At 37.9% G+C, this 27,158-nt stretch overlaps 1 protein-coding gene and 1 long non-coding RNA gene across 2 annotated transcripts in view; one reads left to right on the top strand and one right to left on the bottom strand.

Moving 5' to 3' along the window:
• LOC139082318 (uncharacterized) lies at positions 1 to 19,737 on the bottom strand. The gene is made up of 4 exons (XR_011538207.1): positions 19,550 to 19,737; positions 8,276 to 8,467; positions 5,405 to 5,594; positions 1 to 123 (listed from the first exon to the last, which is right to left on the bottom strand). It is a non-coding gene; the product is annotated as an uncharacterized lncRNA (long non-coding RNA).
• Positions 19,590 to 27,158, top strand: part of GUF1 (GTP binding elongation factor GUF1) — a 24,249-nt gene continuing 16,680 nt past the window's right edge. Inside the window, exons 1-6 of the mRNA XM_008519510.2 lie at positions 19,590 to 19,966; positions 22,221 to 22,332; positions 22,480 to 22,628; positions 22,907 to 22,987; positions 24,501 to 24,578; positions 25,611 to 25,694. Coding sequence (XP_008517732.2) covers positions 19,781 to 19,966; positions 22,221 to 22,332; positions 22,480 to 22,628; positions 22,907 to 22,987; positions 24,501 to 24,578; positions 25,611 to 25,694 — 690 coding nt within the window. The 5' untranslated portion in view covers positions 19,590 to 19,780. The remainder of the gene's footprint in view (positions 19,967 to 22,220; positions 22,333 to 22,479; positions 22,629 to 22,906; positions 22,988 to 24,500; positions 24,579 to 25,610; positions 25,695 to 27,158) is intronic.

Genomic DNA, 27,158 nt, shown 5'->3' with positions numbered 1-27,158 from the left:
CTTTAATGGCACAGAGACTTGCCAAAATCAGGAAAAAATTTTTCTGTGGTTGCTGAGAGCAATTAGCAGTGGAAATAAGGAGGAGAATCTCCATCCATAATTTCTTAGTCTCTCTCTGGTGATCTGTAGAAGTGTTGAAGAGATTGTGAGCTGACCAGAAGCTACAACTGAAACAACTTGCCCTGTACCTGATAATTATGCATATATATGTGTTACACTAAAGGATGAATGGTTAGATGGATGGATGAGTGATTACCACAATTAGTTTTGTATACTCAGAACCCAGTATTTCAATTGGTGTATATCAATCTAAGATTCATACAAAATTATGACATCCCTCACAGCAATCCTTTGATGTAAAAATGGAGGCTCAGAGAGGCTAGGTGACATGTGCAAAGTTGCACACCTAGTATCTGACAGAATTTAGTGTGGAGCATCAGTTCTCTCACTCAGCCCAGTTTCCTTTCATTACTCAGACTGTTTCTCCCTAAAGACTATCTATGGCTGTCCAAAATGCTGGTATTTTGAATGTACCTGTTTGGACACACTAAACAATATTTATCTACAACCTCGAAAAAATATTTTTCAGCTGGACAGAGCTACTATGAACCAAGAGAAAAATATGTCCTCACTTTCTATGTCTGCCGACAGAGAAATGGGTTGTTTGTTATCGGTGTTTATCAAGTAATTATTTTGGCAGTCTGTATTGCATTCCAATGTACATTGATTTCATTCTACCTATAAATTGTTATTCTCATTAAGATAGAGAAGAAAACAATACATTCTGTTTTCCATTACTTTTTTTAATACGTTTTGGTCAGTATTCTCTACATGCTTCTTTTGTTAATACCACATAAGATTTGTTCCTGATCAGCTGCCCTTTAAAGACCATGCTGCTTCTATTTTATAAGCCTGAAACTGCAGCCCTGAATATCACATATCACATTAAACTGGGCATAAAATTCTGTCCAGATGCATGAATTTTAAAGAGCTCAATGTGTCCTATGGCAAGAAAAGAAAAGAAAATTGCAGGGCTTTCCTTCATTAATACTATAGTAATTGACTTTTAATTTGGCTATTTCTTGTTAGCTTTCACTTTTATCTTAGTAGAAAAAATTGGAATCTAGCAAAATTATTACTGAACATTTATAAAGCTTTTAGTTTGGTAATAACTAAATGTTAGCAAATACATAATTTGCACCTGAAATTATGAAAGTAGACATGAGAAGTAGTTGAGTTGTACATTCTTAGTAACTATATTCTTATAATAATCATTTTAAAATGTAATAACAAATCAAATTTATATACAGTTAGCAGACTGATATAATTAATTTTTATAGGAAATCTTTCCTAGGAATTACAGAAATTCCTCCACAAGTTATCTAATTAAATGGATCCACAGTTCCCACATCCATAAAAGAATAAATTTTATACCTACCTCTTAGCAACTATTTTTGTATCTTTATCCCATCAACTTAATTTTATTTTTCCATGTTTCATAATATACATAAATTATTACTGAATACATATATATAACATATGTGTGTATAAATAAATTTGTGTATAAAATATGAAGATTAGGCAGGATTTTGCAACAGGAGCAATTAACACAGTGGGAGGCAAGTAGCAAATGCTCATTAAATGTTATCTGTTATGATTATGCTTCTAGGTGAAATGAAGTTGATCAATAGAAGGTGTTTGTTTTTACTCGTGTCCATTATTTACAGTCACTAAACAGATATTTTCTAGTGAATTCTACTCTCATATCATATAAATCTATATGAAAAACCCATTTTACCAAAAGAAGGTGGGGGGGGGGAGTATCTGCAAATGCTGTGTCATGTAGACAGATTGTGATGAGACATAAGACAGTCCTTCAGCATTTATCTCTTATTTTTAAATAAATAAATAAAGTTTCTAATAATAGAAAAGCTAAGACTTTATTTCCAAGATACCACCTATTATTTTGGCTGAACTGGCTTAGGTAGTAATCAGTAAAGATGCAAGCATATATTGGCTATATTTCTTTCAGCTATGACAGGCAAAATCCCTCCCATACTCTGCCACAATTACACTTTCGTAACTGTACCAATATTAATATTTTTTCAAGATATTACAAGTTTAATTGGAATATTTTATCATGATCATTGGGTAAAAGTAGTTACAGCAGTTTGAAAAAATTGATGAGATACGATATATATTTAAATGTAATTCAATATACAAATTCTATTTCATAAAACAATATTTCAACCATCTTTTGGCACTAGGACCTCACTAACTACTTACAGCTTAGAATTTTAACTTAATTTGGGACATTAGCTCAAACATTGCCTTGATATAGAGGATCTCTTTTAACGATAAGAGGATAATATTGCCTTGATAAGAGGATCTCTTTCTACCTTGCAGTATTTATATTTTCATTCACAAACATCAGCCAGGAAAAGTCGTAATCAGAGTAACAAAATAATATTTGGAATATAATTTCAATTTCTTTGAAAAAAATTTGGCATCTCTAGTTTAAACTGGCACTAGACTAGACAATTGCCTCACAATTCCAAGAAAAATGCCAGCGGGATTTTAGAAAAAGATAAATATTCCACACTCTGGAAAACTAATGTTTGGAGTCAACTTGATGCCAGAATCTGGGTGAAATTTCTGTGATAAAGCTGATGAGTCTGTGGTGATAAAAATGATTTTTGACCATCACCTTCTTTCCGTCACACACAAAAACAGCCCACTCATATGAAAAGAAGTAGGAAGTTCCTGAGACCCTTGGAGCCCTAGGTTTTATACTAAATGGAAGAAAGAGCAGCCATCTGCCTCCTATAAGGATGCTGCTTCTGTAAGTGCCGGCAGAATAATTCTGCCCCCTGCTCCTGTGTTCTGAAGCATAATTAAGAAAGCTACTCCCAGTGGAAAGGAGGACCAGTGTCAGGAGATATGGGAAGAGTGGTGCAGCTTAGTGGGTTTGAGGTGGAGGTTCTTGCTAATTATGGTTCTACACATCCTGGGAACTATTGTCCACCCTTATCCTGCTGTTGTAAGGTCAGAGACAAGAGGCATCTGGGACAATGTACACTGGGGGAATAGAGCTTTTAATGTACCACACTACATTCCCTGAATGATCTGACGTGAAAGATGTGTACCAGGATCCAGTGGAGTGATAGAAACCAATAGAAGAACTACTTTTTGTATTTATTCTTTTTTTTAAATTAATTAATTTATTTTTAATTGCAGTATTTATTCTTATCAAACAAGAAGGAAAATATCAAGCTTTACCAGTATTTAGTATACAGATTTATGCTGTATTCTTCCTGTTTGTCAGGGTTTATCTATAGCCTTGGTGAGGTCCTGAGGGAAGAGTAGGAGTCCATAACTTGGAGAGGTTGACAGTGGTACCCATTTTCATCCCTTTCTTTTGGTAGGACTTTGAGGTATTTTGGGTTCTGAGTGCCAGTTAAATGGAGTTGTGCACTGGATTTTTTAACTTAAACTTTTCCTCACAATTTGCACTCATGGCTTCAAAGTCAAAGTCAGAGAAGAGACAAAATGAGAAGACAATTGATTAGAACAAAACATAAGAGTAGGAAACCGACATTAAAAAGGAGTAAAAGGAGTTGTTGGGCCGGCAGCCCAGTGGCATAGCGGTTAAGTTTGTGTGCTCTGCTTTGGTGACCCAAGGTTCATAAGTTCGGATCCTGGGTGCAGACCTATGCACCACTTATCAAGCCATGCTGTGGCAGGTGTCCCACTTACAAAGTAGAGGAAGATGGGCATGGATGTTGGCTCAGGGCCAATCTTCCTCAGCAAAAAGAGGAGGATTGGTGGCAGATGTTAGCGCAAGGCTAATCTTACTAAAAAAAAAAAAGGAGTTGTGGAGGGCGGCCCATGGCCTAGTGGTTAAGTTCGGTGTGCTCCACTGCAGCAGCCCAAGTTCTGTTCCTGGGCCTGGACCTACACCGCTTGTAGGTGGCCACACTGTGGCATTGACCCACATACAAAATAGAGGAAGATTGGCACAGATGTTAGCTCAGGGTAAAGCTTCCTCAGCAAAAAAAAAAAAAAAATGACTTGTGCATTCTAAAAGATATCTACACCCCCATGTTCACTGCAGCATTGTTTACAATAACCAAGACATGGAAACAACCTAAGAATCCATTGATGAATGAATGGATTAAGAAAATGTGATATACACAATGGAATATTGTTCAGCCACTAAAAAGAAGGAAATCTTGCCATTTGTGACAACATGAATGGACCTTAAGGGCATTATGCTAGGTAAAATAAGCCAGAAAGAGAAAGACAAATACCTTACAGTCTCACTTATATGTGAAATATAAAAACAAAAACAAAAAAACTGAACTCATAGATATGGAGAATAGATTGACGGTTGCCACAGGCCAGGGTTGGGAGGGGGTGGGCAAAATGAGTGAAGGGTGGACAAAGGTACAAACTACCAGTTATAAAATAAATAAGTCATGATGATTTAATGTACATGGTGACTATAGTTAATAAATACTGTATTGTGTATTTGAAAGTAGCTAAGAGAGTAGATTTTAAAAGTTCTCATCACAAGCAAGAAATTTGTAACTATGTGTCGTAATGGATGTTAACTAGACTTATTGTGGTGGTCATTTTGCAATATATACATATATCAAATTATTACGTCATACACCCGAAACTAATATAATGTTATATATCAATTATACTTTGATTAAAAGAAGGGAGTTATGCTAGTTTAGGAAACATGTAAGAAAACCATTAGTAAAATAGAATTTAAATCGTCAATGGAAATGGTAGAGAATATAAATGGTAGTGCAGAGAATTTAATACTTAATTTTAGAGAGAATATATTTAAGACATTTTCTAGTTCAGTATAAAAGGATAAATAAATTGAAATGAGAGAGAAAAGAAGAGCAAAGAAATGAGCAATTCATAATAGGGAAAATTGTGAAAAATATTTAAACTCACTATTAATAACTTTAAACTACAATAAGATATAATTTTGACCTATCAAGTTAACACAGATAAAATTAAATGAAAACACTGAGTTTTAGTAAGAATGAAAACAACCAGAATTCTCGTATAGAGCTCATTTTAGTATTGTTTTTAAAAATCCTTAGTCATTGAAAAAGGAGTATAAAACCTGTAATTCTCCTGTCTTATCAAATCCAATTGAAGGGATTTGTACTAAGGGTGTATTCAGGGACACACTTTAAAGTAAAATCTTATGCTGATCTAAATGTCTAATATTAGGGTACTAGTTAAATAAATCATGATACATCTCTGCAACTGAACACTTGGCAATTTGAAGCACATTAAAGATATCTGCAAATCCTTTGACACTCCTCTTTTTAAGAAGTGAGATCTAATTCCGTTCACTTTGAATGTGCGCTGGCCTTACCTAGTAACTTGCTTGACCAATAAAATGCAGTGGAAGTGGTGTTTTCAAGGTTGGATAATGAGAAGCCATTAGCTTTTCCGTGGGTCTCTTGGAATACTTGTTCTTGGAGCCCAACTGCCACATAACAAGACCAAGTCTCCTGGGGTTGTCATGCTGGAGAGGCCATGTGGAGAGACCAAATGGGGAGGCCCTGAGACCAAAAGAAGAAAGAGAAAGAGATGCTGGGTTTTTCAAGTCCCCAGTTTTTTCAGTCATCCCAGTTGAGGCCACAGACATCAGGGAATGGTACCCAGTCATCCCTGCCAAGTCTTGCCCAAATTACAAATTAATGAGCAAAAGGAATGGTTCTTCTTTTAAGCCACTGAATTTTGGACTGGTTTGTAAGATAGCAATAAATAAAGAACACAATTTGTTATGTGAAATTGCGCTTTTCTAAAGTTAAAAAATGCTTTTTGACTGGGCAGTAGGAAAAAGCTGCAAGTGCCTCAAGTCGACTGTTGGTGGAACCTTGAAGGGCCCCAAGGTGAGGGATTGAAGGACCGTGAAAAAATTGTTTTTGGAGGATGGAAAAAATTGGGACTGATTTTATGCAGTATCAGAAAGTTTGGCAACACTGTTGCCCAAGCCATTGTGAAAAATAGAGAGAGAACTTTCCAGGAAGAATACAGAAAATGCCAACCAGCTTCTTGAAGCAAACCTATGAGAAAATATGAGGAGAAAAAGATGAATTAAAGTAGAAACAGTTATGGTTCTGAATGGAATTTAGAGAAAAATTTAAAAAGCGAAGATTTTTTTTTTATTGAGTTATTGATAGGTTACAATCTTGTGAAATTTCAATTGTACATTAATGTTTGTCAGTCATGTTGTAGGTGCACCACTTCACCCTTTGTGCCCACCCTCCACCCCACCTTTCCCCTGGTATCCACTAAACTGTTCTTGGTCCATAGTTTTAAATTCCTCATATGAGTGGAGTCATACACAGATTATCTTTCTCTCGCTAAAAAGCCAAGATTTTCTTGATTTGAAAATAAAACTGTTTGCCAACCCCATTCTCTCTGAGCAAAAGTTTCTTAAAGTGAGAAATGGCATCAGAACAAAGATAAAACCCTGAATGCCACCATTAAAATATGGAATCAGGTGATTAAACTCAAGGATGTGACTGTGAAACCATTGGAGACCTCAAATAGATTAAAGGGTATACTTAGTAGGCCTTCTAAGTATCTTAAAAGCATACATTATTGTGTGCCAGTCTCAGCCTATCGATAACCAATGTTGTGGCTGGACCAGCCATTGCAGTTCTTATCATGACTAAAAGACACCCTCAGCAATAGCCATCAGGAAACTTTGAAAGAGACAAGGTTTATTACTTAAAACCTGGCCACACAGGGAGGTCATGGGGTGAGATGAGGGGGCGGAGGGAGGGAGAGAGAGAGAGAAAGAGAGAGAGGGCACAAGCCTTGGGTTCTGCTTTCATTGGGGCTGAGGGTGGGGGATTAGGGTTTCCTGGGTCACTCTTTATTAGTGAATTTAAAACATATGAGCAGGATTTTAAAGCATGGGAAGAGAAAAAACTAGCAGCGTAAATGGTCACTTATCAAAAACAGCTAAGATCTCTAAAACAAAGTGGGGATGAGGGGCACATGTGGCCTGGTTTTTTACCTAGTCGTGTAACTGGCAATGTGTTTATTTGGGCTAGCCATCTTTGCAGTGGATGTCTCTTTGAAATGGACGCCTTGGCAACCAAAGCTTAAGCTTGTATTAAAGCTTGTATTACAAAAAGAAAAGCCAACTATCAGGACTTAGGCTACAATTAAAGACTCTCTCAATTAAATGATAAGAGTTTTAGCATATTAATGCTCCACAACAGTGGCATGAGTGGCCCAAGATAGAAAAGGGACAGTCTTGGAAGGAAATACTGGCTGTGAAGTTGATTGTGACTTGATCCAAAAGAAACTCAAAAAGGGAGGCAGCAGATTCACTGAGCAGATACATCTCTGTTCTTTCAATGGACGCTGGTACAACTTTTGGTTAGTAAGAATTCTTACACAAACTTTGTATAGGGGAGCAGAATTTGCTACCCCGAAATGTGTCTCTTTGGCTTGATTATTTTTAAGAACAAAAGACTCAGGAAGAAACTTTGACCTTCCCCCTAACTGCCTAAAAGAATTTAAGATAGAAGGCTTGTTTCAGAAAGGAGCTATCACGATAAGTAATTATAGTATAATATAAACTAGATGTGGTAGACCCAGAGGAACCTAGCAAGGCCACTTTGATCAAAGTCCTCTCCATGTCTCATTGTCTTTGCAAGGCATGACAAATAGTTGTTTACTAAACATTTGCTTTCCCATCTCCATGTGAATTGCCTTCCTCCTCTTTGAAATCCCAAGCCACTATCCCCAACATCCTTCTTTATCTTTAGCTGAAAATGATATTTAAGGTGGTGCCTTCAGCCATTTTGATGAGTTACTCAGTTTTCCTGGGCTTCTTCCATGTAAATATGTTATTAAATTTGTTTAATTTTCTCCTGTTATTCTGTCTCATGTCAGTTTAATTCTTAGACCAACCAAAAGAACCTAGAATGGTAGAGCAATATTTCTTCTTCCTCTACATTTGCAAATATTACACATTCCATTTGTTGCAATATATATATATTTGTAATCGTTTGTAAAACATGGCTATGTGTCTTGATGGCTCCTTCTGAAAAACAATATGAATCAGTATAATATGTAAACCCTATATCTTTCCCACCAGGGGGGAGACATTATTCTTTGAGAAGTGAGAATTATTGGGCTTCAAACCTTCAAGCTTCAAACCTGAAAAGAATGTTGCAAAGAAATCTGTATGGAAGACGGAAGATAATTGGAAAATTACCTCATGAGGTTGAATCAGAGCATGGGAACTTGGTTTGCAATTCCCGTGCCTCCATCTCTAGCCAGTAGATAAAGTTCTTGGCTCAAGGAACTCCCAGCTCTAAACCCTGTAAGGGCACGATCAACCTTTGCCTTCTCAAACTCTCTTTCTTCTTTGTTTCTACTTTATCTTCTTTCTGAGGGACACATCAACCTACAAAAACAGAAACTAGTTTAAAGGGCAAAGCGTTTATTTGGGATCAAAGAATTGTTATTTAGGGAGCACAGATTCCGGTAGAAATCCAAATAGTGTCCCAATTACAGAGTGAAAGAGGATAGATTTTGTTTTTTCGTTTTTGGGGTTTTTTTTGAGGAAGATTACCCCTGAGCTAACTGCTGTCAATCCTCCTCTTTTTGCTGAGGAAGACTGGCCCTGAGCTAACATTCGTGCCCATCTTCTCTACTTTATATGTGGGATGCCTACCACAGCACGGCTTGCCAAGCGGTGCCATGTCTGCACCCGGGATCCGAACCCATGAACCCCAGGCCGCCGAAGCAGAACGTGCGAACTTAACTGCTGTGCTACCGGCCCAGCCCTGAGGATAGCTTTTTATGGGGAAAGGAAAAGAGTAATTATACGAAAAGAAGAGAAAGAGAAAAAGAAGAGAAAGAAAAAAATTATAAGTGCTAATAAGCTAGGTTATTCTTTAGCTAAACATGAATGGTTACCAGTTGTATCTTCAGAAAGAGTCCATAATCATTAGTCTTTGCAGTCAGGATGCCTGCTTTCCTCTTACCTGTATAAACAGTTTGAAAGACAATGTTGGTTTGGCCCAGCCCAAAGGTCTGGCCCAGTTCAAACAGTCCAAAACATCTAGGAGTAAGACATGCAGGCTATTTCTCTGAAATGTCTGCTCCAGCTCTCTTTTAAAATGGCTCCACTTATGTCAACTTTTCAGAGACATGCATTTTTCTTCAGGTTTACTGGAACCATTTATTAAGTTATACCAACTGTTATTCTGGTCTGTACACCATTCTTTCTCCTTGAAGTGGTTTTGGATATTCTTGATCTCATTTCTGACAGAAGGATTTTTAGGCTTGAAGAGATGAATGTTTTGGTTCTGATTTCCAAAACTTGGAGGATGACTAATAAAGGAAAGAGCAGGACCACTATTGTGATCATCAAAGTGAGCACAGAGTTTATTGACTGGCCAGGCAAGAGAACATACACCAGTGAAAAAATTCAAAGAGTAGTTTTCTAAAGGGAATACTTTAGGGAATATGATGAGCTAGGAAAGTGGTGGGAGTTCATGGTGGTTATGTTAATTAAGGTGTCGACGAAAATAATCCATAACCAATCTATAAATGAAAATTTGGGTGAGTTTATTCTAAGCCAAAATGCGAGGAACATGGCCTGGGGCCTTCCCTCCCAAAGGAAGGAAGGGCACCAAAGAAGTGGGGTGTACAGAGTGGTTATATACCCTCAAAGAGGATGTTTCACATATGATTGAAATATCCCTTTTACAATAGTCATGAGACTGCTCTGTTGGCACAGTGATTTATGGACACAGCATGTAGTAGGTCTGCTGTCTCGGTGGACACAGCAGAGTGGCAGTTGTGTTATCTCGAGTTGGGTGGTCACAGGTAAGCACAGCAATCAGTTCCCTGTCTAAGGGAAGATGCTTATCCTTAAGGAAATGTCAATGTGGGGGGAAGTTGCACCTTTATCTTAAGGCCATTTGTTCTTGTCTTTGGGAAATAGCAAATGCTTAAGCAGATATACAATGCATGCTCAGTGGCCATGTCAGGCCCTTTTGGAAAAACAAAGTCAGGCGGAATTAGGTTTATACCAAATGGCTTTCTCATATGCTTCAATATATCCTATTGCTTGTCATTTCTACTTGTCAAAGGATAGATTTTTACTGTCTGGATAGGCCACAAAGGTATATAAGTCTCTACAAGATGAGTTAAAACAAGCCCCATTGTCCATTGGTCAGCAGAGTCTTTCTATTTTGTCTAGTGATGGTTACTCAAAGTTCCCATTCATTTATCAGCTAAGGCTGGTGAACACTCAGTGTTCATGATGGCTTAATAGCTTCAGTTGTTTAGAACCATTTGTGGAGAAACAGCATTTAGTCTAAATATATCATAGGCAATTACTGCTGTAAGTTGAAAAATTTTTCTTTTAAGTACCTCATTGTGGCCATAATTTACCAATTACTATAATTATGTCTAATATGTCTTATATTCTGTCCTGGTAAGACACTTGAGAGCTCATTTGCATTTGTATTTCATTCACAGCATATAGCACAGTGCCTGGATGTAGCAGATGCTCAATGAAAGTTTACTGGATTACTGAATACTCAAATGAGGCAACTAAATGTTTCTACCACATATTTTTTATTTTATCAAGATTAATGGATATGTATCATGACTAAAAACTCTGTGTAATAGGCTTTCTTAACATTTTATTAGAGTAAGATACCCTAAAGTATCACATAACACAGTAAAATCTCCATCAATAATAACTTTTCTCTGAAAAGGAGTCATTTCCAATTAGAAGTTTGTTAAAAATAAGATCCACTTATACTTTCATTTCTCTGTGCTTTCAATTAACTGGTAAATTAAATAAATGATAAATGGAATATCCACTATTCTGTTCACAGCATTTAATAAATAAGACTAATAAGAAATACACTCCCAAATTCATTTGGCAGAATTGTTTTTCAGGACTGACTGTTTTAAATACATTTCTCAAATCATATAATGGTCTTTATAACTTACATGACTTGTTTTAGTTAAATGCATATATATATATACACACACACACATATACATATATAGCACCGAGTTAAAAACAGTAACAATTCATAGTAATTAGCAAAACTGATAAATTAATTGCTTAGCAAATATTAAAGACAAACATTTCTACTAAAAAATAGATATATCACACTCCTTTGTATTTAACCAAAGGAGCTGAAACCTTATGTCTACACAAAACCCTGCACATGGATGTTCATAGCAGCTTTATTCATCATTGCCAAAACGTGGAAGCACCCAAGATGGCCTTCAGTAAGAGAATGGGTAAATAAACTGTGATACCTGCAGACAATGAAATACTATCCAGTGCTAAAAAGAAATGAGTTATCAAGCCATGAAAAGACATGGAGGAAATTTAAATGCATATTACTAAGTGAAAGAAGCCAGTCTGAAAAGGCTACATACTGTGTGATCCCAACTATATGACACTTTGGAAAATACAAATTTATGGAGACAATAAAAAGATCAGGGTTGGGGAGAAGAGGGATGAATATGCGAAACACAGAAGATACGGGAAATTTCTGAATCTTCCTCTCAATTTTGCCATGACCTTAAAACCACTCTTAAAAAATAAAGTCTTAAAAAACAGATGCAATTCAAATCTCATTAATAAATATGTTTGGCTACCCTTTTGGTTGGAGAAATAAGAAATTACATGTTATAAACAATTTCTGGCTTTTTTTTTTTTTGCCAAAATAAGTATATTATGTACTTTAAATACAATAAAATTATCTCCAAAATCTTCCTTTTAGTTTTTATTGCATCAGCGTTTCTATATGGAAATCTCCTGCTAAGCAGGTTTTTAGGCTGTGGATATCATACTATGGTTCTCATAGAATAATTGTTATACTGACAGGCCTTACAGGAAAGGTTGCTTTCTGATTGTTATAGGCAGCATCTTACATGGTTCCCGTTGATCCAGGCATCGTGGTATTCCTGCAATGTACAATACCTTCTCCTGAGTGTAGCTTGGACAAGTAACTTGGTTCTAAACAGTGAAATATGTTAAATGTGATGGTGTATTAAGGCCGTGATTAAGTTATAAACGATTGTGCCTTCTATCTTGCTAGGACGCTCTATCTATTCCTTCATGGCTTGCACATTTTGGGAGAGGGCCAGGCGGAGTGGAACTGGGGGGTCTCCAGTAAACATACAGGTAGGAAATGAGGTCCTCAGTCCAAGAGACAGGATCTGAATGCTGCCAGCAATCACTGAGTGAGTGTGGTAAAGGATCCTTCCCAGCTGGGCCTTCAGATGAGACTCTAGTCCAGATGAGATCCTAGCTCAACACCTCAACCACAGCCTTCAGGGAGGCTGCGAAGCAGAGGACCCAGGTCAGCCATGCCAGGTTTCTGACCCACAGAAACTATGAGATAAGGGATGTGTGTTGTTCTGTAGCAATAGACAACTAATACATTAACCTTGTCAGTAAAACTGCCTTTACATAAGTTCTGGGGTTTTTTTACTGCTTAAATGAATAAACACTCATCTTCACAAAAATCATGCCAATTTACGCAACTCTCATTTTCTAAGAAAATCAGATAATCCATCTGGCAAGCAAACCAACAGCCATTATAATGTATCCTCTTCTGTCAGATATTCACACTATTTCTTCCTAAATTATTTATCATGACAAAGAATGGAGATGGGAGACATTAGATTCATCCAACAAAACTTACATGATACCAGTGGACCTACAACTCATCTTTTTCTAGAGGGAAGAACAGCATCAAGTTTCTCCACTTAGCCACCGAGCTTTGTCTCAGAGATTTCCCTCGTCCTCATTTCCTGCAAACTTGTAGGCTTACATCCAATAAGCTGACTGCTTCCTCCTGTTTGATCTCAGGCAATTTACTTAGCTTCTCTGCATCTCACTTTTCTCATCAATAAAATGAAGTTTTTGGACTATATCATGTATAAAAACACCTCCTTTAACTACTGAAACATTGCAAGTAAGTGCACCTAAAAAAATGCTACACTCAATGTGGCCACAGCAGTAGCTCTGATGGGACACTATTACCTGGGATGCAAAGCTGCTGATGCACAGCCTGAACGTGCCAACAATTTCTGCTCATGCATTCTATTACAAACTTAACTCTACTGCCATCTGCAGAGTCCTTTTGAGTAGAGCCTCTAGGCCTTTTTTCCCCTCTTTTGACAGTTGTTTCCTTTTTTCACGTTCCTAGTGCAACTTTGAAAGTGTTTATTCCTCATATTCTTTACTCTAGATGTGACACTTTCTTTCCATAGGAATAAGAAAGAAAAAGATAAGTTCACAACTGCCAAAGAGAAATAAGCACAAAAGGAAATGATGATCTCTAAGGTAACTCTCTTTCAAATAAATGAAGACTTATGTGAGGTGTTTAATGAATCTAAAACTAATGATAAAAATCAAAGCAATTAGAATATAACAAATTAAGCAGCACTCTACAAGTAATAGTTCACTTAAAAAGAACAAAAAATGTCAGAGGAGCAAAAAATAAGGCAGGTAAGAAGTGGATGCTAAAGTTATTTTCTAAAAGACAAATGAAGTCACTGAGAAATTAATTCCCTTAGGGAGTAAAAACCTATTTTCCTAGGCATTTGTGCACTTAGAAATGCACGCCTGGATTGTTTGAGTCCTTTAATGCCTGTAATGGACATTTACTGCTCCCCAGTATCCACCTCTCTTTTGGTTTCCTGTCGGCACCTGCCTTTTCCTTTGGAGAACACTCTCCTGATGTGCTGTGAGAGTTACATGGTTCCGATCAGAAGGACAGTACACCTTCTGGTGGACACATTGTAATAACCAAGGTGTCTTTTATTGCTTCCCCTTATTTAGCAACTGCTGTACATGTTGAGTTGGAATACTTTTTCAGCTTAAACACTTCTAATCTTATGCTTCCTCGTATTTTCTGAGGATAAAAATTACACATTAATATCCATATTAAATTATTTATAAGTAATTTAACTTTTTATAGCAAAATCTGTCAAACTCTTAATGAAGTTCTCTTCTTAAATGAAATACAGATGCTGACTGACACAGCATTTGGAAGAAGATAGAGCTTTCACAGTGTTACTAGTGAAGATGTGAGCTCCCAAACATATGACAGTCCAAGGAGCACAGCCATTGTTGGGCATTCCCTTGGGGTACGGAAGTTACTAGACTGATGAACTAAGCAGCCAGGCTGTTGGTGCGTGAGCAGCACATCATCTCAGCAGGTCAATGACTTTAAGCATCAAACAGGTCCTGTAACCCCAAACAGTAAAAATAAGATGCCAAAGACAAGTCATTTCAGTTATTTCTAGATCCCTGAATCAGTAAGTTTCACTGAGGAATCTGTGAACCATAGCTTTACTTTTGAGTTTTTTTTTTTTTTAATCATTAAGACCAATATCCCATGAAGTTAGAAAGTAGTTGAACTGGTCTTCATCTGACAAGACCGCCCCAGGAGTCTCAACAGTGCTAAACAAAACTAAATGTTGCCTCTTACCTTGTCTTCTTACTTTTTTAAACCAATAGACAATATCTGTGATGAATGGAAATCAGAGACGAGTTGATACATTTCAAGTGTGAAATAGGAAAATCTTTTTTTACCTTGGGTTAGTAAGAGGCAATCACCTCTTTCACATTCTATACCCTTTTTGAGGCAGACTAATTTTACTTTCTAGTCAAATTTCTTTCTTCTCCTTCCACATTACCACTACCCTCAAAAGCTGTCATCATTTATCTCTTAAATCTAACTTATTCCCTGCCTTCAAGCTGCTGTCAGAATGACCTACATGAAACACTCAGTTGCCATTTGACTCTCCCTGCCTAAAACCTTTCTAACCTTGCCATGGCTACAATCACCTGAAGCATGAAGTCCATGCTCCTCCTTCTATGGTCTGGCTCCTAATTTCCTTCCCAGTTTCATCTCTTTCTGAACTCTATATTCCCAAAACCTAGAAGTGCTGGAAGTTTCCTGCATGTATCATGACTTTGCTCATGTAGGACCTTCTTTCTGGACCTTCTGCCACCCTCCACTTTCACTTCTCAGCCTATTAAACTTGATTCACCCTTTAACACCCAAGTTAAGGGGCATAACTTTGTGGTCAATGGAATGCCAGTGGTTTTGAAATCTATCAGAGTGGTGTTTGAATGTCCCTTTGCTACATACTATCTGTGTGAATTCAGACAAATTATTTAACCTGCCTAAGCCTCATTTTCTCCATCTGTAAAACAGGAACAACAATACCAATCATAGGATTGTTTGAAGATTAATTGAGGTAATATTTATAAAGTACTTAGAAGAGTATGTGGCACATATTAAGTCCTTCTAAGTGTGTATAAACATTATTGTCACCTGCTTTGTGAACACTTTTCTGATACCTCCAGCCCTGATTGTAGAAGTTGCCTTGACTCTGTTCTCCTATAATAACACATCCATATTTCTATCATAGCAATTACAACATTGTCATACAGTTATCTCTTATATAATGACTTTCTCCTCCTGATGCTGAATCCTTTCAGTACCATAACCATATCTATTTCATTTTTGCATCGCCATGACTTAGTACTGTGCTCTACTTACTACTCTGGGGAATTTCTGAAAAATGTAAACACACACCATACATGCTATTCAGTGACTGTGAGAACTGTTTCTCTCGTTTCACAAAAGGGCACCCCAAAGCATGTCGAATTCTGTCCTCGACTATTTTATTTCCTACTCTCTGACTTCAAAAACTCACCCAATACCACAATTTTTATTATGTTTTTATATATGGTTTCCAAAACGCTAGCCTGAACTTTTTCCCAAGCTCCATTTATAACTACCTGTTAGATATTGAATATCTGAGTTTCACATTCTGGCAAACATCAATTACATTCTCCAGTCTACTAAAGTTGGAAAATTTGGAGTTATCTTGGACCGCTCCTCCTCTCTCTCCATCAAATAAACCCTGTTAATTCTGTCTCCAAAAATCCTACCAATCACTCCCTTATCCTTTTTCTCTGCCAGTGACTCATTCAGGCCCTTACTGTGTCTCACCTAGATTATTAAAATAGGAGACTTTCCTCTCTCTGTCTGTTTCTCCTTCATCCCTTTATTTGCTTTTGCTTTTGTTTTCAATCCTTTTACACACCACTGTCAGAGTAAGCTTCCTAAAGCAAAAACCTGATGTGTTATTTCCTTGCTTACAATGGCTGCTGCACAGGATAATGGTGAAATGCTAACCAGCAAGACTCTATTCAAAGTCTTTCACAAACTTGGCTGAAATTGTTCTTTCCATAGATACCTTCTGCCACTTTTCTCCTCCTTTCCCCAAGCACTTTCGATTTTGTGTTCCAAAAGTATTTATAAAGCCCTAATATATGTCTAAAATTTGAAAATATATGAAATTCTAAAAAAATAAATCACAAAAGACTTAAACTGACTTAAAAAACTAATTCTAAGCTGTATTTTCCACTGTAGACACACGGTGGCACCATTTTATCTGCCTAAAAGCAGTACCGGAGATCCTTTGTCAATATCGCATGGATAAGCCATAAATTTGTGCATGTGCTTGTGATCACTATTGTGAAGTTTGTTAATGGTATGCTACTGTTAAAAATACTCCAAATATCAATAACTTTGAAACATAATTTAGAGGTGATAAAGTTATTATTCATTTTTACATTTTTATTTATTATTTCCTTTGTTATGGGCTGAACTGTGTCTCCCTCCAAATTAATGTTTTGAAATCTTACCCCTGATGCACCTCAGAATGTGACTGTATTTGAAAATAAAGTCTTTAAAGAGGTAATTAAGTTAGAATGATGTCATGAAGGTGGGCCCAAATCCAATATGACTAGTGTCCTTAGAAGAAGAGGAGATTAGAACACCGATTGGTACAGAGGGAAGACCACGTGAAGACACAGTGAGAAGATGGCCATTTACAAGCCAAGGAGAGAGGCCTTAGAAGATACCAACCCTTCCAACACCTTGATCTCAGACTTCTAGGCTCCAGAATTGTGAGAAAAAAAATTTCTGTTGTTTAATTCACCCAGTCTGTGGTACTTCGTTACGGCAGCCCTAGCAAACTAATAAACCCTTCAAATATGTTTAAAAACATAAATTTAACAGTTGTGGATTAATGTGCTATGTAAGAAGGTAATCTATTACACATTTATTCCTAGGGGAAAATGATTCTGACTTATGAGAGTTTTTATTTATGTAAGCTCTTCAGATATCCTTGTCTCAAGTAAAATGCCACTACCCCAAATTATGCCCATTTTCCTCTACTGACCATTAACTCAATGTATCATATGTTTTACTCATTTACTCTTGCTCAGCAGCATATAATGGAATGGTTAAGGATGGACTCTGGAGCCAGACTGCTTGGGCTCACAGCTCACTCCATCACTAACTGTGTGACTCTGAGCAGTTACTTAAAAAACCTGAGCCACATTTTTCTCAGTTATCTGTACCACAGGAACAATCACAAGAATACCTGCCTGAGAGGGCTCCGTAAGGATTAAATTAGTTGATATGTACCAAGTGTGTGTAGACTAGAACTGGGAACACAGTTACAGTAAGTGCGCTTATGCTGGTGATGATCCCTCTACTTCATTAGGCTCCTTGAGAAAGACTTTTGTCCTTCAAGGCTCAGAAGAAAATAGACCTTCACTTTGAAACTTTAGACTCAAACTCCCCTTTCTTCCCAGGTTGAACACTAAATAAAGTCATGCTGTCAAAGATCCTGCAGAGGGATGAGCTTGTTTTCTAGCAACCTGAAGTCAAATACAGATTTTGCCATTTACCTATTATGTGATTTCAGACAATTTGCTTAATTTTTCTGAGTTTCAGCATCTAGTACATTGCCCGACACAGGATGCTTAGTGAGTATTTTTCTAATGAATACATATTTTAACTGTTGGCTTGGGCATATAACATCAACCACATAAGATACTGCAGTATTCTCAAAGTGGGGGACTAATGGAGGTATCAAGATGACTTTAAGTGAGAAATAGACATGGCATTAAGGCTATTGAATCATACAAAGAAAATTCTCCTTTCAATACTGCTGATTAGGTCAAGGAGAAAAGTCTCAGTTTGGTGCTGTTTTTAAATTCTTCTCTAGCTCCTGCTAATCTCCGGGTTTTTTTTTTTTTTTGGGGGGGGCGGTCAGGATGATTGGCCCTGAGCCAAAATCTGTTGCCAATCTTCCTCTTTTTGCTTGAGGAAGACTGTCCCTGAGCTAACATCTGTGCCAATCTTCCTCTATTTTTTATATGTGGGATACTGCCACAGCATGGCTTGATGAGTGGTGTGTAGGTCCGCACCTGAGATCCAGGCCCAGGAACCCTGGGCCACTGAAGTAGAGTGCATGAACTTAATCACCATGCCAACCTGCAGCCGCTAATCTCCGTTGTTAATCAAGACAGGTTCGGAGCTTTTAACAGGTGACATCTTAGCTAGAACTGAATCACATTTTTCATTCATTAGTTTTTACTTAGGACAGGTCATAGTGCTTTTTCCACTTCTAGTAATGATACAAATTTTTCCTTTAAAAAAGTATAGAAGGGACATTGATTTAAAGAAAAATATTAAATATATAATAGCCGTATGAGGATATGTTGAAAATGCAAATTATTGCAGTTTGGGGCAACACTGATTTATATAAACTATTATGAATTATTGTGTTCATTGCATTTCAAGGTAACTGTCAAGTTTGGTCTCTAACAGTAACAGGAGCAATTAATGGTGTATTAAGTACTGTTTTAATTTATAGCAGTCCCAAGAACAAACTAGAAACAATACAATGGTGAATTCAACACAGCTGCTATATCCTTCCTCTGCACCAAACTCTGGATATTCCAGAAAGACCGAAGGAAGAGTAGGAGACAGATACTGGATACGGTCTCATTCCGTATTTCCCACCTTAGTCAGAGTTCTGCCCTCTGCAAGGTGAACATTTGTTGAAGTCGTAGCTTGAAGATGATGGAGACATTAGGGCGTTCAGTGTGTAAATTTTTTTCACCTTCACTTCTGGCCGAAACTTTCCTAGGATACATTATTACAGTCAAGTTTATGGTCTATTTCCTTTCAGATGCGCTATACACCGACAGCGTAAGGAATACATTTCGACTTCCAGAGTTTTTTTTTTTTCAATTGGCACTTGAGCTAACATCTGTTGCCAATCTTTTTTTCTTCTTTTTCTTTTTCTCCCCAAAGCCCCCCAGTACATAGTTGCATCTTCTAGCTGTGAGTGCTTCTAATTGGCCATGTGGGACACCGCCTCCACATGGCCTGATGCGCGGTGCCATGTCCGCGCCCAGGATCGGAACCAGAAAACCCTGGGCCACCAAAGCAGAGCACCCGACCTTAACCACGTGGCCACGGGACTGGATCCTCAACTTCCAGATCTAACAAGTTGCAACAGTATTTTGCCACTTGCCAGGAGGCTAAACCCCGACGTTATGTTAAAAGCACAGCTAACACGCACGAGAGTGCTTCCCCTCACTTGACTTCCTTACCCCGCACGAGGCGCCATGACGTCACGACATCTGCGACGGGCGGTCGACGAGGCGGGGCGCTGCGTCCCCGGCGTCCCACGGGCGGCGCTAGTTGGGCGGTACTGTGCGCCGCACGATTTTCTCTCTGCTCTTGACAGGCTGGTTGACTCCTGCCCGGTGGCGCCCGGTGGGGCGTTCCTGAGAAAGCCGAGCCGCGGGCATGGCGCCGTTGCGTCCCGGGACCATCGCGTGATGCCTCCGTCGCCCGGGGGGATGTGGACTCTTTCGGGCCGGGGCTGGTGGCGCGGCCGCGCGCTCGCGGCGTGGGCCCCTGGGGCCGCTCATCGGGGCCTTCCTGGGCCTCCCCGACCGACGACCCGCCAGGCTGCACCCGGGTCCAGGGCTCCGAACAGGCTCTCCAGCTCAGCAGCGCGCCAGGTGACCGGCTCTTAGTCTCCGATTAGGCACGTTGTGAAAGGCGGGAGCGACCGCCTTGCGAACTTGGGAACGTGCGGGACTGCGGCGAACGCGGGATGCGGTTCTGTGCAGGGACGGAGCTGAGCGCGGGTTTTGCTCGGGTTTCTGAATCCTTCACCGCTCCCCAGTGTGACCTCCGCAGGTCACTTCCTGGGTTTCCTAATTTGTAATGTCAGTAACTGATCCATTGATTGCTTATGTGAAGCACTGCCCTAAGCACTTTGCATGCATTACGGTAATTCTCCTAGAAGCCTACTAAAGAAGCTGTTAACACTCCATTTTCCTGCGACTTGTTTGTCTTGTGCCCTGGGCTAGTTATTTGACCTTTCTGTAACTATTTCTTCTGGTAAATTGAGATAGCAATAGAACACCGAATGGCTTATTTATGAGGATTGCCCGATGTAGGGCGTGGAACTTTTTAGTCTAGTACCTAGAATATAAGAAGTGTTGACTATGCCTTAGCTTATGTTTGTTTCCTTTTACCTCAACCAAAGCGCACTGGTGTAATTCTGCCTCTAGTAGTTGGGGAAGGTGGGGGTTTCAGCAGCTCTGCAAACGACACTATCTGATAACTATGAGGAGAGAGAGTTTAGGCAGAAAAGTGAAGTGCTTGAATGCAAGTTAGGAGTAACTGGGAAAAAGTAAGACTGTATATTAATCAGTTTTGCCCATTTTTAAAATGCCTGTGGAATTTTAAATGGATTCTGTGGCAATTCAAAGTTGTTAAAAGTGGGGCAGTCCTGTGTATCTTTTGAATTGAATGGCGGAAAAAAATTCTACAGGGCAAACAACTCAGGTTTAGTGTTTTTGCAGAATTTCTTTCAAATATAGTTGCATCCTTATTGTCAGTCTTGTTTTGGAGCACTTATAAAAAGGAAACTTAGGGTCCGGCGCCGTGGCCGAGTGGTTAAGTTTGCCTGCTTGGCTTCGGCGGCCCAGGCCCAGGGTTTTGCTGGTTCCGATCCCCAGCATGGACATGGCACGAGTCGTCAGGCCACGGTGAGGCGCAGTCCCACATGCCACAACTAGTAGGACCCACAACTAAAAAATATACAACTATGTACTGGGGGGGCGGGGGGGGCGGATTTGGGGGAGAAAAAGTAGGAAAAAAAAAAGGATTGGCAACAGTTGTTAGCTCAGGTGCCAAGCTTTAAAAAAATAAATAAATAAAAAGGAAACTTAAAGCTCATGAGAATTTTGTATTTTATTGTAATTTCTTTTCTTTTTTTTTGGTGAGGAAAATTGTCACTGAGCTAATATCTATTGCCCATCTTCCTCTTTTTGCTTGATGAAGATTGTCATTGAGCTAATGTCTATGCCAGTCCTCCTCTATTTATATGTGGGACACTGCCACAGCGTGACTTGAAGAGCAGTGCTAGGTCTACACCTGGGATCTGAAGCTGAACCCCCGGGCTGCCAAAGTGGAGCCCGCAAGCTTAACCACTATGCCACCCGCTGGCCCTATCTTTTTTTTTTTTTTTGCTGACTATGAAATACAGATTTGATTGGGAAAATAAAATACAAGAAACTGACATATTTTACTTCAAGACCAATTTTTAGCTGTTTGTGATGAGTCTCAGTAAAACATTGAAGAAGTTGTATACAGTAAAAATCAGGAGTTTCGTTTTAAAATATTTTTGAGTTTTAAGTGATAAATAGCCTTTTTCTGGTGATGTGATGTTTTTCTCTCTCTCCAGAGAAGTGCCAAGTAACAAAATTGTATTTAGATTAAATTTGTAGACTCTATTAGGAGCACAGAGTTTTAAATAGATCTGACTCTGGTGATTAAATATATGATAAGGGCAGAGAGTTTCCTTTTTTTCTTTCAGCCTGAAGAGGTTGTGTTAGACCAGCTCCTCTAAGGCTGTTCAGGAATTTTAGGTATCTTGTGTTCTCTGTTCATGAAAATAAACTCAGTTCCACATTGGTCCTCTAAGTGGTGGAAATATTATAAGGAACTTTTACTTAGCTGTATCCTCCCCTTTGACAATGAAACTAATGTATTTGGTGAGTCCTCTTGTAATCCATTGCTTGTAATATGAGATTAGCCATACATCTCTTTATTGTTAGAGGAATAATGGAATAATATAAACAATGTAAATTCTATAAATGAAATTGTCTAGAGAAGGCTAAAAGAATATTCTTTGAATTAGTATACTTGTTTCATATTGTACAAAATGTATACTCAAATGTAATATTTCTCCTCCCTTTCTAGGAAAAAATTGACATGTCTAGATTCCCTGTTGAAAATATTAGAAATTTCAGTATCATTGCACATGTGGATCATGGCAAAAGTACTTTAGCTGACAGGCTCCTGGAACTAACAGGTATTTTCGTTTTATATTATATATTTAATGGCAATGAGTAACTGGTAATTACTTTTACCATGCTTGTTAAAATTTTGATTTTAATTTTATGTGCAGTATTGTCTCTTTCTAAAAGCGCATAGAAATATCACGTGTTTCCATTTATAGGGACAATTGATAAAACAAAGAATAATAAGCAAGTTCTTGATAAATTGCAAGTGGAACGAGAAAGAGGAATCACTGTTAAAGCACAGACAGCGTCTCTCTTCTATAATCATGAAGGAAAGCAGTACCTTTTAAATCTCATTGATACACCGGTAAGTTTAATATTAATTTTGTGTCTGTTGTTAAAGTCAGCCTTGTACTAATAGTACAGACAAATTCTTATTTAGTTTTTGAACTGAACATTAAACACTTAACTTTGCTTTTTGTTTTCTCAGTTCCCTTATGTTAGTGTAAGTTGATTCACAAGCGCAGGCTAAAAAAAGAAAGCTACTGATTTTTTATCAGGTGGAATCAGTAGATTTGCCATAATGCCCCTCCCTAGAAAATTTGTTGCTGACATTTAGAGGTATCAATATTTTTTGTTTTTCAGGGCCATGTTGATTTCAGTTATGAAGTATCCAGGTCACTCTCTGCTTGCCAGGGTGTTTTACTTGTGGTTGATGCAAATGAGGTAGGTACTTTTCATTTTATATGATTGACTCTTCTGTTGTTTCAAGATGTTTTCTTTAAAATGTGTTTTAGAAGCAGAATTTTTCTGTTTGGAAAAAATAGGATTTATGTATTACTTAACCAAAATCATATACTTTTTTCAAATAAAATTTGAAGTTTTATTACACTAAAGCATTCTGTGAAATTGACTAGTTCATCTTTTAAAATTTTTAAGCTGATCAGAGGACTTGTTCAAGAGATTGTTGTAGTTTTTACTGAAGTACAATGTCATTCATACATCCTACCAGAAAACTCAATTTTTAGCAGTTCTTAATCAGCAGTTCTCATATCAATTTTCAGCAGAACTTGAAAATAAATCTTTAGTGTGTGTTTTTTTTTTAAAAAGATTTTATTTTTCCTTTTTCTCCCCAAAGCCCCCCGGTACATAGTTGCATATTTTAGTTGTGGGTCCTTCTAGTTGTGGCATGTGGGATGCTGCCTCACCATGGCTTGTTGAGCGGTGCCATGTCCGTGCCCAGGTTCTGAACCAGTGAAACCCTGGGCCCCCGAACTGGAGTGCGCGAACTTAACCCACGGGGCCGGCCCCAGATCTTTAGTTTTCAGGTCATTTGGGGTGATTTTAAGGTAATAGTTTGGGAAGTGTTAGGTTTAAAGAACTATGTAGATAATAGTATGAGGTTCTTTTGTGGCATAAACATAATCATAAAAACATATTCAGCAGATGACCATATAAGAGCTATGATACAGTATTTAAAGTAAACTTTTCATTTATTTCAGTTTCTCACAAACTCTTCATTCAAAACCCAAAGGTGTTTTTTTTTATTGTGTTAAACTTTCCCTGATCCTATCAGGGAAGGTCAGTCTCTACCTTATATACATGGTAGTGGGCTTTATAAACTGCATCATGTGACTCTGTCCTCTAGTAGGCTTTGATGATCTTAAGAGTTCATGTTTCACTTTTGTGTCTTCAAAGCCTAACATAGTCCTCTTCAAATTAATGCTTCCTCAACTGAAAGAAATTTTCACAGGAAATGATCCAGATGCATGGAAGTATAGACACCGTAGTTTGCTTTATACCTCTGCTTTTGTTGAAGATGTGTGGAATGTTTTTGAGTTACATTTGGGGTTACGCTTCCAAGAATTCAACCAACCTTGGATTGAAAGGCCTATGATGGTTGTGCATGTACTGAACATCTACAGACTTTCTTTTCTAGTCATTATTCCCTAAACGATACAGTATAACAACTATTTTCATGGTGTTTACATTGTGTTAGGTGTTATAAGTGATTTAGAGATGATTTAAAGCATATGGGAGGATGTGCATAGGTTATATACAAATTCCTTTGGCAGATACCAAAGGACTTGGGCATTCTCAGATTTTAGTATCCCTGGGGGGCAGGTGGGGGGGGTGGGGGTGGTCCAGGAACCAATCAGCAGATACTGAGGGACGACTGTACAAGTTTTGTGATAGACTGGAATGATTATCTCAGTATCTTGTGTCTTGATATTTCCAGGGTATTCAAGCCCAAACTGTAGCAAACTTCTTTCTTGCCTTTGAAGCACAGCTGTCAGTAATTCCAGTTATAAACAAGGTAATTACAATGAGAAAGCAATGCTGTAATTTTATTTTCTAAAAGTATATTTAGTGTTTGGATATCAAGCGTACTTTTTTCGGGGGCAGGGGGTGAAGAAGATTGGCCCTGAGCTGACGTCTGTGCCAATCTTCCTCTATTTTTGTGTGTGGGCTGCTGCCACAGCACGGCTTGATGAGCTATATGTAGGTCTACACCCAGAATCAGAACTGGTGAACCCCGGGCCACTGAAGCGGAGCACGTGAATTTAACCACTACGCCGCCAGGCCAGCCCCATCAAGGGTACTATTTTTTATATGAGGGATCTTCAACTATTTATTAAATATATTGGTAGAATTTATTTCTTTGAGTTGCCTGTGATAGAATTGCAACTCAAACTCCTGTTCCCTTTCATGTCGTTGAGAAGATCGTCTCCTTGAATTACATGGAGTGATGGAGGACTCTTTCTCTAGGAAAAGGATGTATGGTGGCCAAAATGTCTGTTATGCTAAACTGTATAACTATGTCTATGAAAAGAAAAGGAGCATATGATCTAAGAGGAAACAATAAAACAACAGTTAAATGCTAAACTGAGCACTGTTTGATAAATTTCAACTTTTATATATTAAAATTAATGAATTAAGAATCTTAATTTAAAAGTCTGTGTTGCATTCAATGATACTTTTGATATTGGAGTTTAAGTTTAAAAGAAGCCAGGTTGCCCTTAGGTAAGTCAGTTTGTTGTTATAAGTTATATCTAATTTATAAAATCAGTTTACTTGGTGTTAATTGATAAACTGTTACTGAGCTCTTCTACTGCGTTGAGTAGCTAACTGTCTAAATTTTTTGCGTGCTCTGCTTTCTACCCTCTATTTTTCAGTGGCCATGCTTACTAAAATTGTATTGCCCATATGCAGATTATTTTAATACTTTGGGAAAAAAATCATAAGGGGTCACGTTAAAAGCTGGTATGCTTTCAACTATCTCTATATACTATTAATACGTACTACAGTCTATATTTTATATTAAGACATAATGAAATTTTTTTTTAAGATAGATCTGAAGAATGCTGATCCTGAAAGGGTTGGAAAACAAATTGAAAAGGTGTTTGATATTCCAAGTGATGAATGTATTAAGGTAAATAACTTTATTTTGAAGACTCAGTTATACTTTTAAAAATCTGTTAGTCTGTCTATTTGCAATTTCATACTATTTGATAGCTTATTATTATATATTATTTTTATAGTTTTAAAAATTCTTTTTACTAATATTTCATTTGCTCCTCACCAAAAATCCTTTTTATATAGTTAGAACAGATGGGAATTTTTCTTCTGATACAGTTGAGACAAGGAATGCTCAAAGATGTTATCATGTTCTTATGATTACAGATGTAGTTAGCTAATGTGCCAGGACTCAAACATAGGCTTTCTGAAACTAATTGCAGTATTATTTCTTTTATTCTATTTTGCTTCTATGAAAATATTCTTGAAGAGCAGGTTGAAACTGATTTTAAGGCATTTGTATGCATCATTCTTGGAATTGACAAAGAGCTTTTATGTTATGTTTTTTTTTTTTGTTTTTTTCCTGGTGAGGAAGATTCGCCCTGAGGTAACATCCATCGCCAATCTTCCTCTTTTTCTGCTTGAGGACAATTAGCTTTGAGCTAACATCTGGGCCAGTCTTCCTCTACTTTCCGTATTGAGTGGAGTAGGTCCGTGCCTGGGATTGGAACCTGTGAACCCTGGGCTGCCACAGCAGAGGGTGTGGAACTTTAACCACTCAGCCACGGGGCCAGCCCCGACAAAGCTTTTTAATAAAAGAGCCAGCTATAGTAATAATCTTAGAAAACAATAGCTTTCTTTTTTTTAATATCAGAGTCGATTCTATTTTAAATTTGAGTTTTTTATTTACCTTTTAAAGATAGTTTAGGTGTTAAGTAGTCACAGCCAGACTGTGCTGCGTGCTTGTATCGTATGTCACCACAACTATGTAAAGTTTAGTTTCTGCTTTCAATCTCGGTTGATTTTTGAAAAAGCAAGTTTCAGGTGAAGAACTGCTTTTCGTCTGTTTGCCCTCAGCACCGTGGACGATTGCATGCAATTTGGTAATAACTGAAAAAGCGATAGTTTTCTTTCTTGGATATATACATAGAATTTAATGGTTATTATTATGAAGAGGGACATCATTTCATAAGGCATTTCTGAAATTACTGTTTCATAACTTAGATTGTGTTGTGTTGAAGTATAATTATTCTGATTTTAATAAGTCTTTAGAAAATTTTTCAGATACTTACGTGATATGTGCCAGCTAGGGGCACAGCAGTGAACAGGACGGGCAAGACCCCTTCTCATTGTGTTTATATTCTACTTGGAGAGGTGGTCATTAAATAAGCAAAGAAAAAAGTCAGCATAGTAATTATTGAATGAGACAGATATTGTCAAGGAAATTCATTCAATAAATTGTATTGTTCTAGGTGGAATACCATACTTAACAAAGAAAAACTCTTTTTTCTCAGAGAGATGCTGTGATGTAGAGTAACTTAGGGAAGTCCTCTTTGATGAACTGAGACCTGAGAGAATGAAGAGTTGGGAGAAACGCATT

The sequence above is a fragment of the Equus przewalskii genome, chromosome 3, assembly GCF_037783145.1.
Source record: "Equus przewalskii isolate Varuska chromosome 3, EquPr2, whole genome shotgun sequence".
In the NCBI taxonomy this organism is placed as follows: Eukaryota; Metazoa; Chordata; class Mammalia; order Perissodactyla; family Equidae; genus Equus; species Equus przewalskii.
This window is presented reverse-complemented; position numbering and strand designations above follow the sequence as displayed.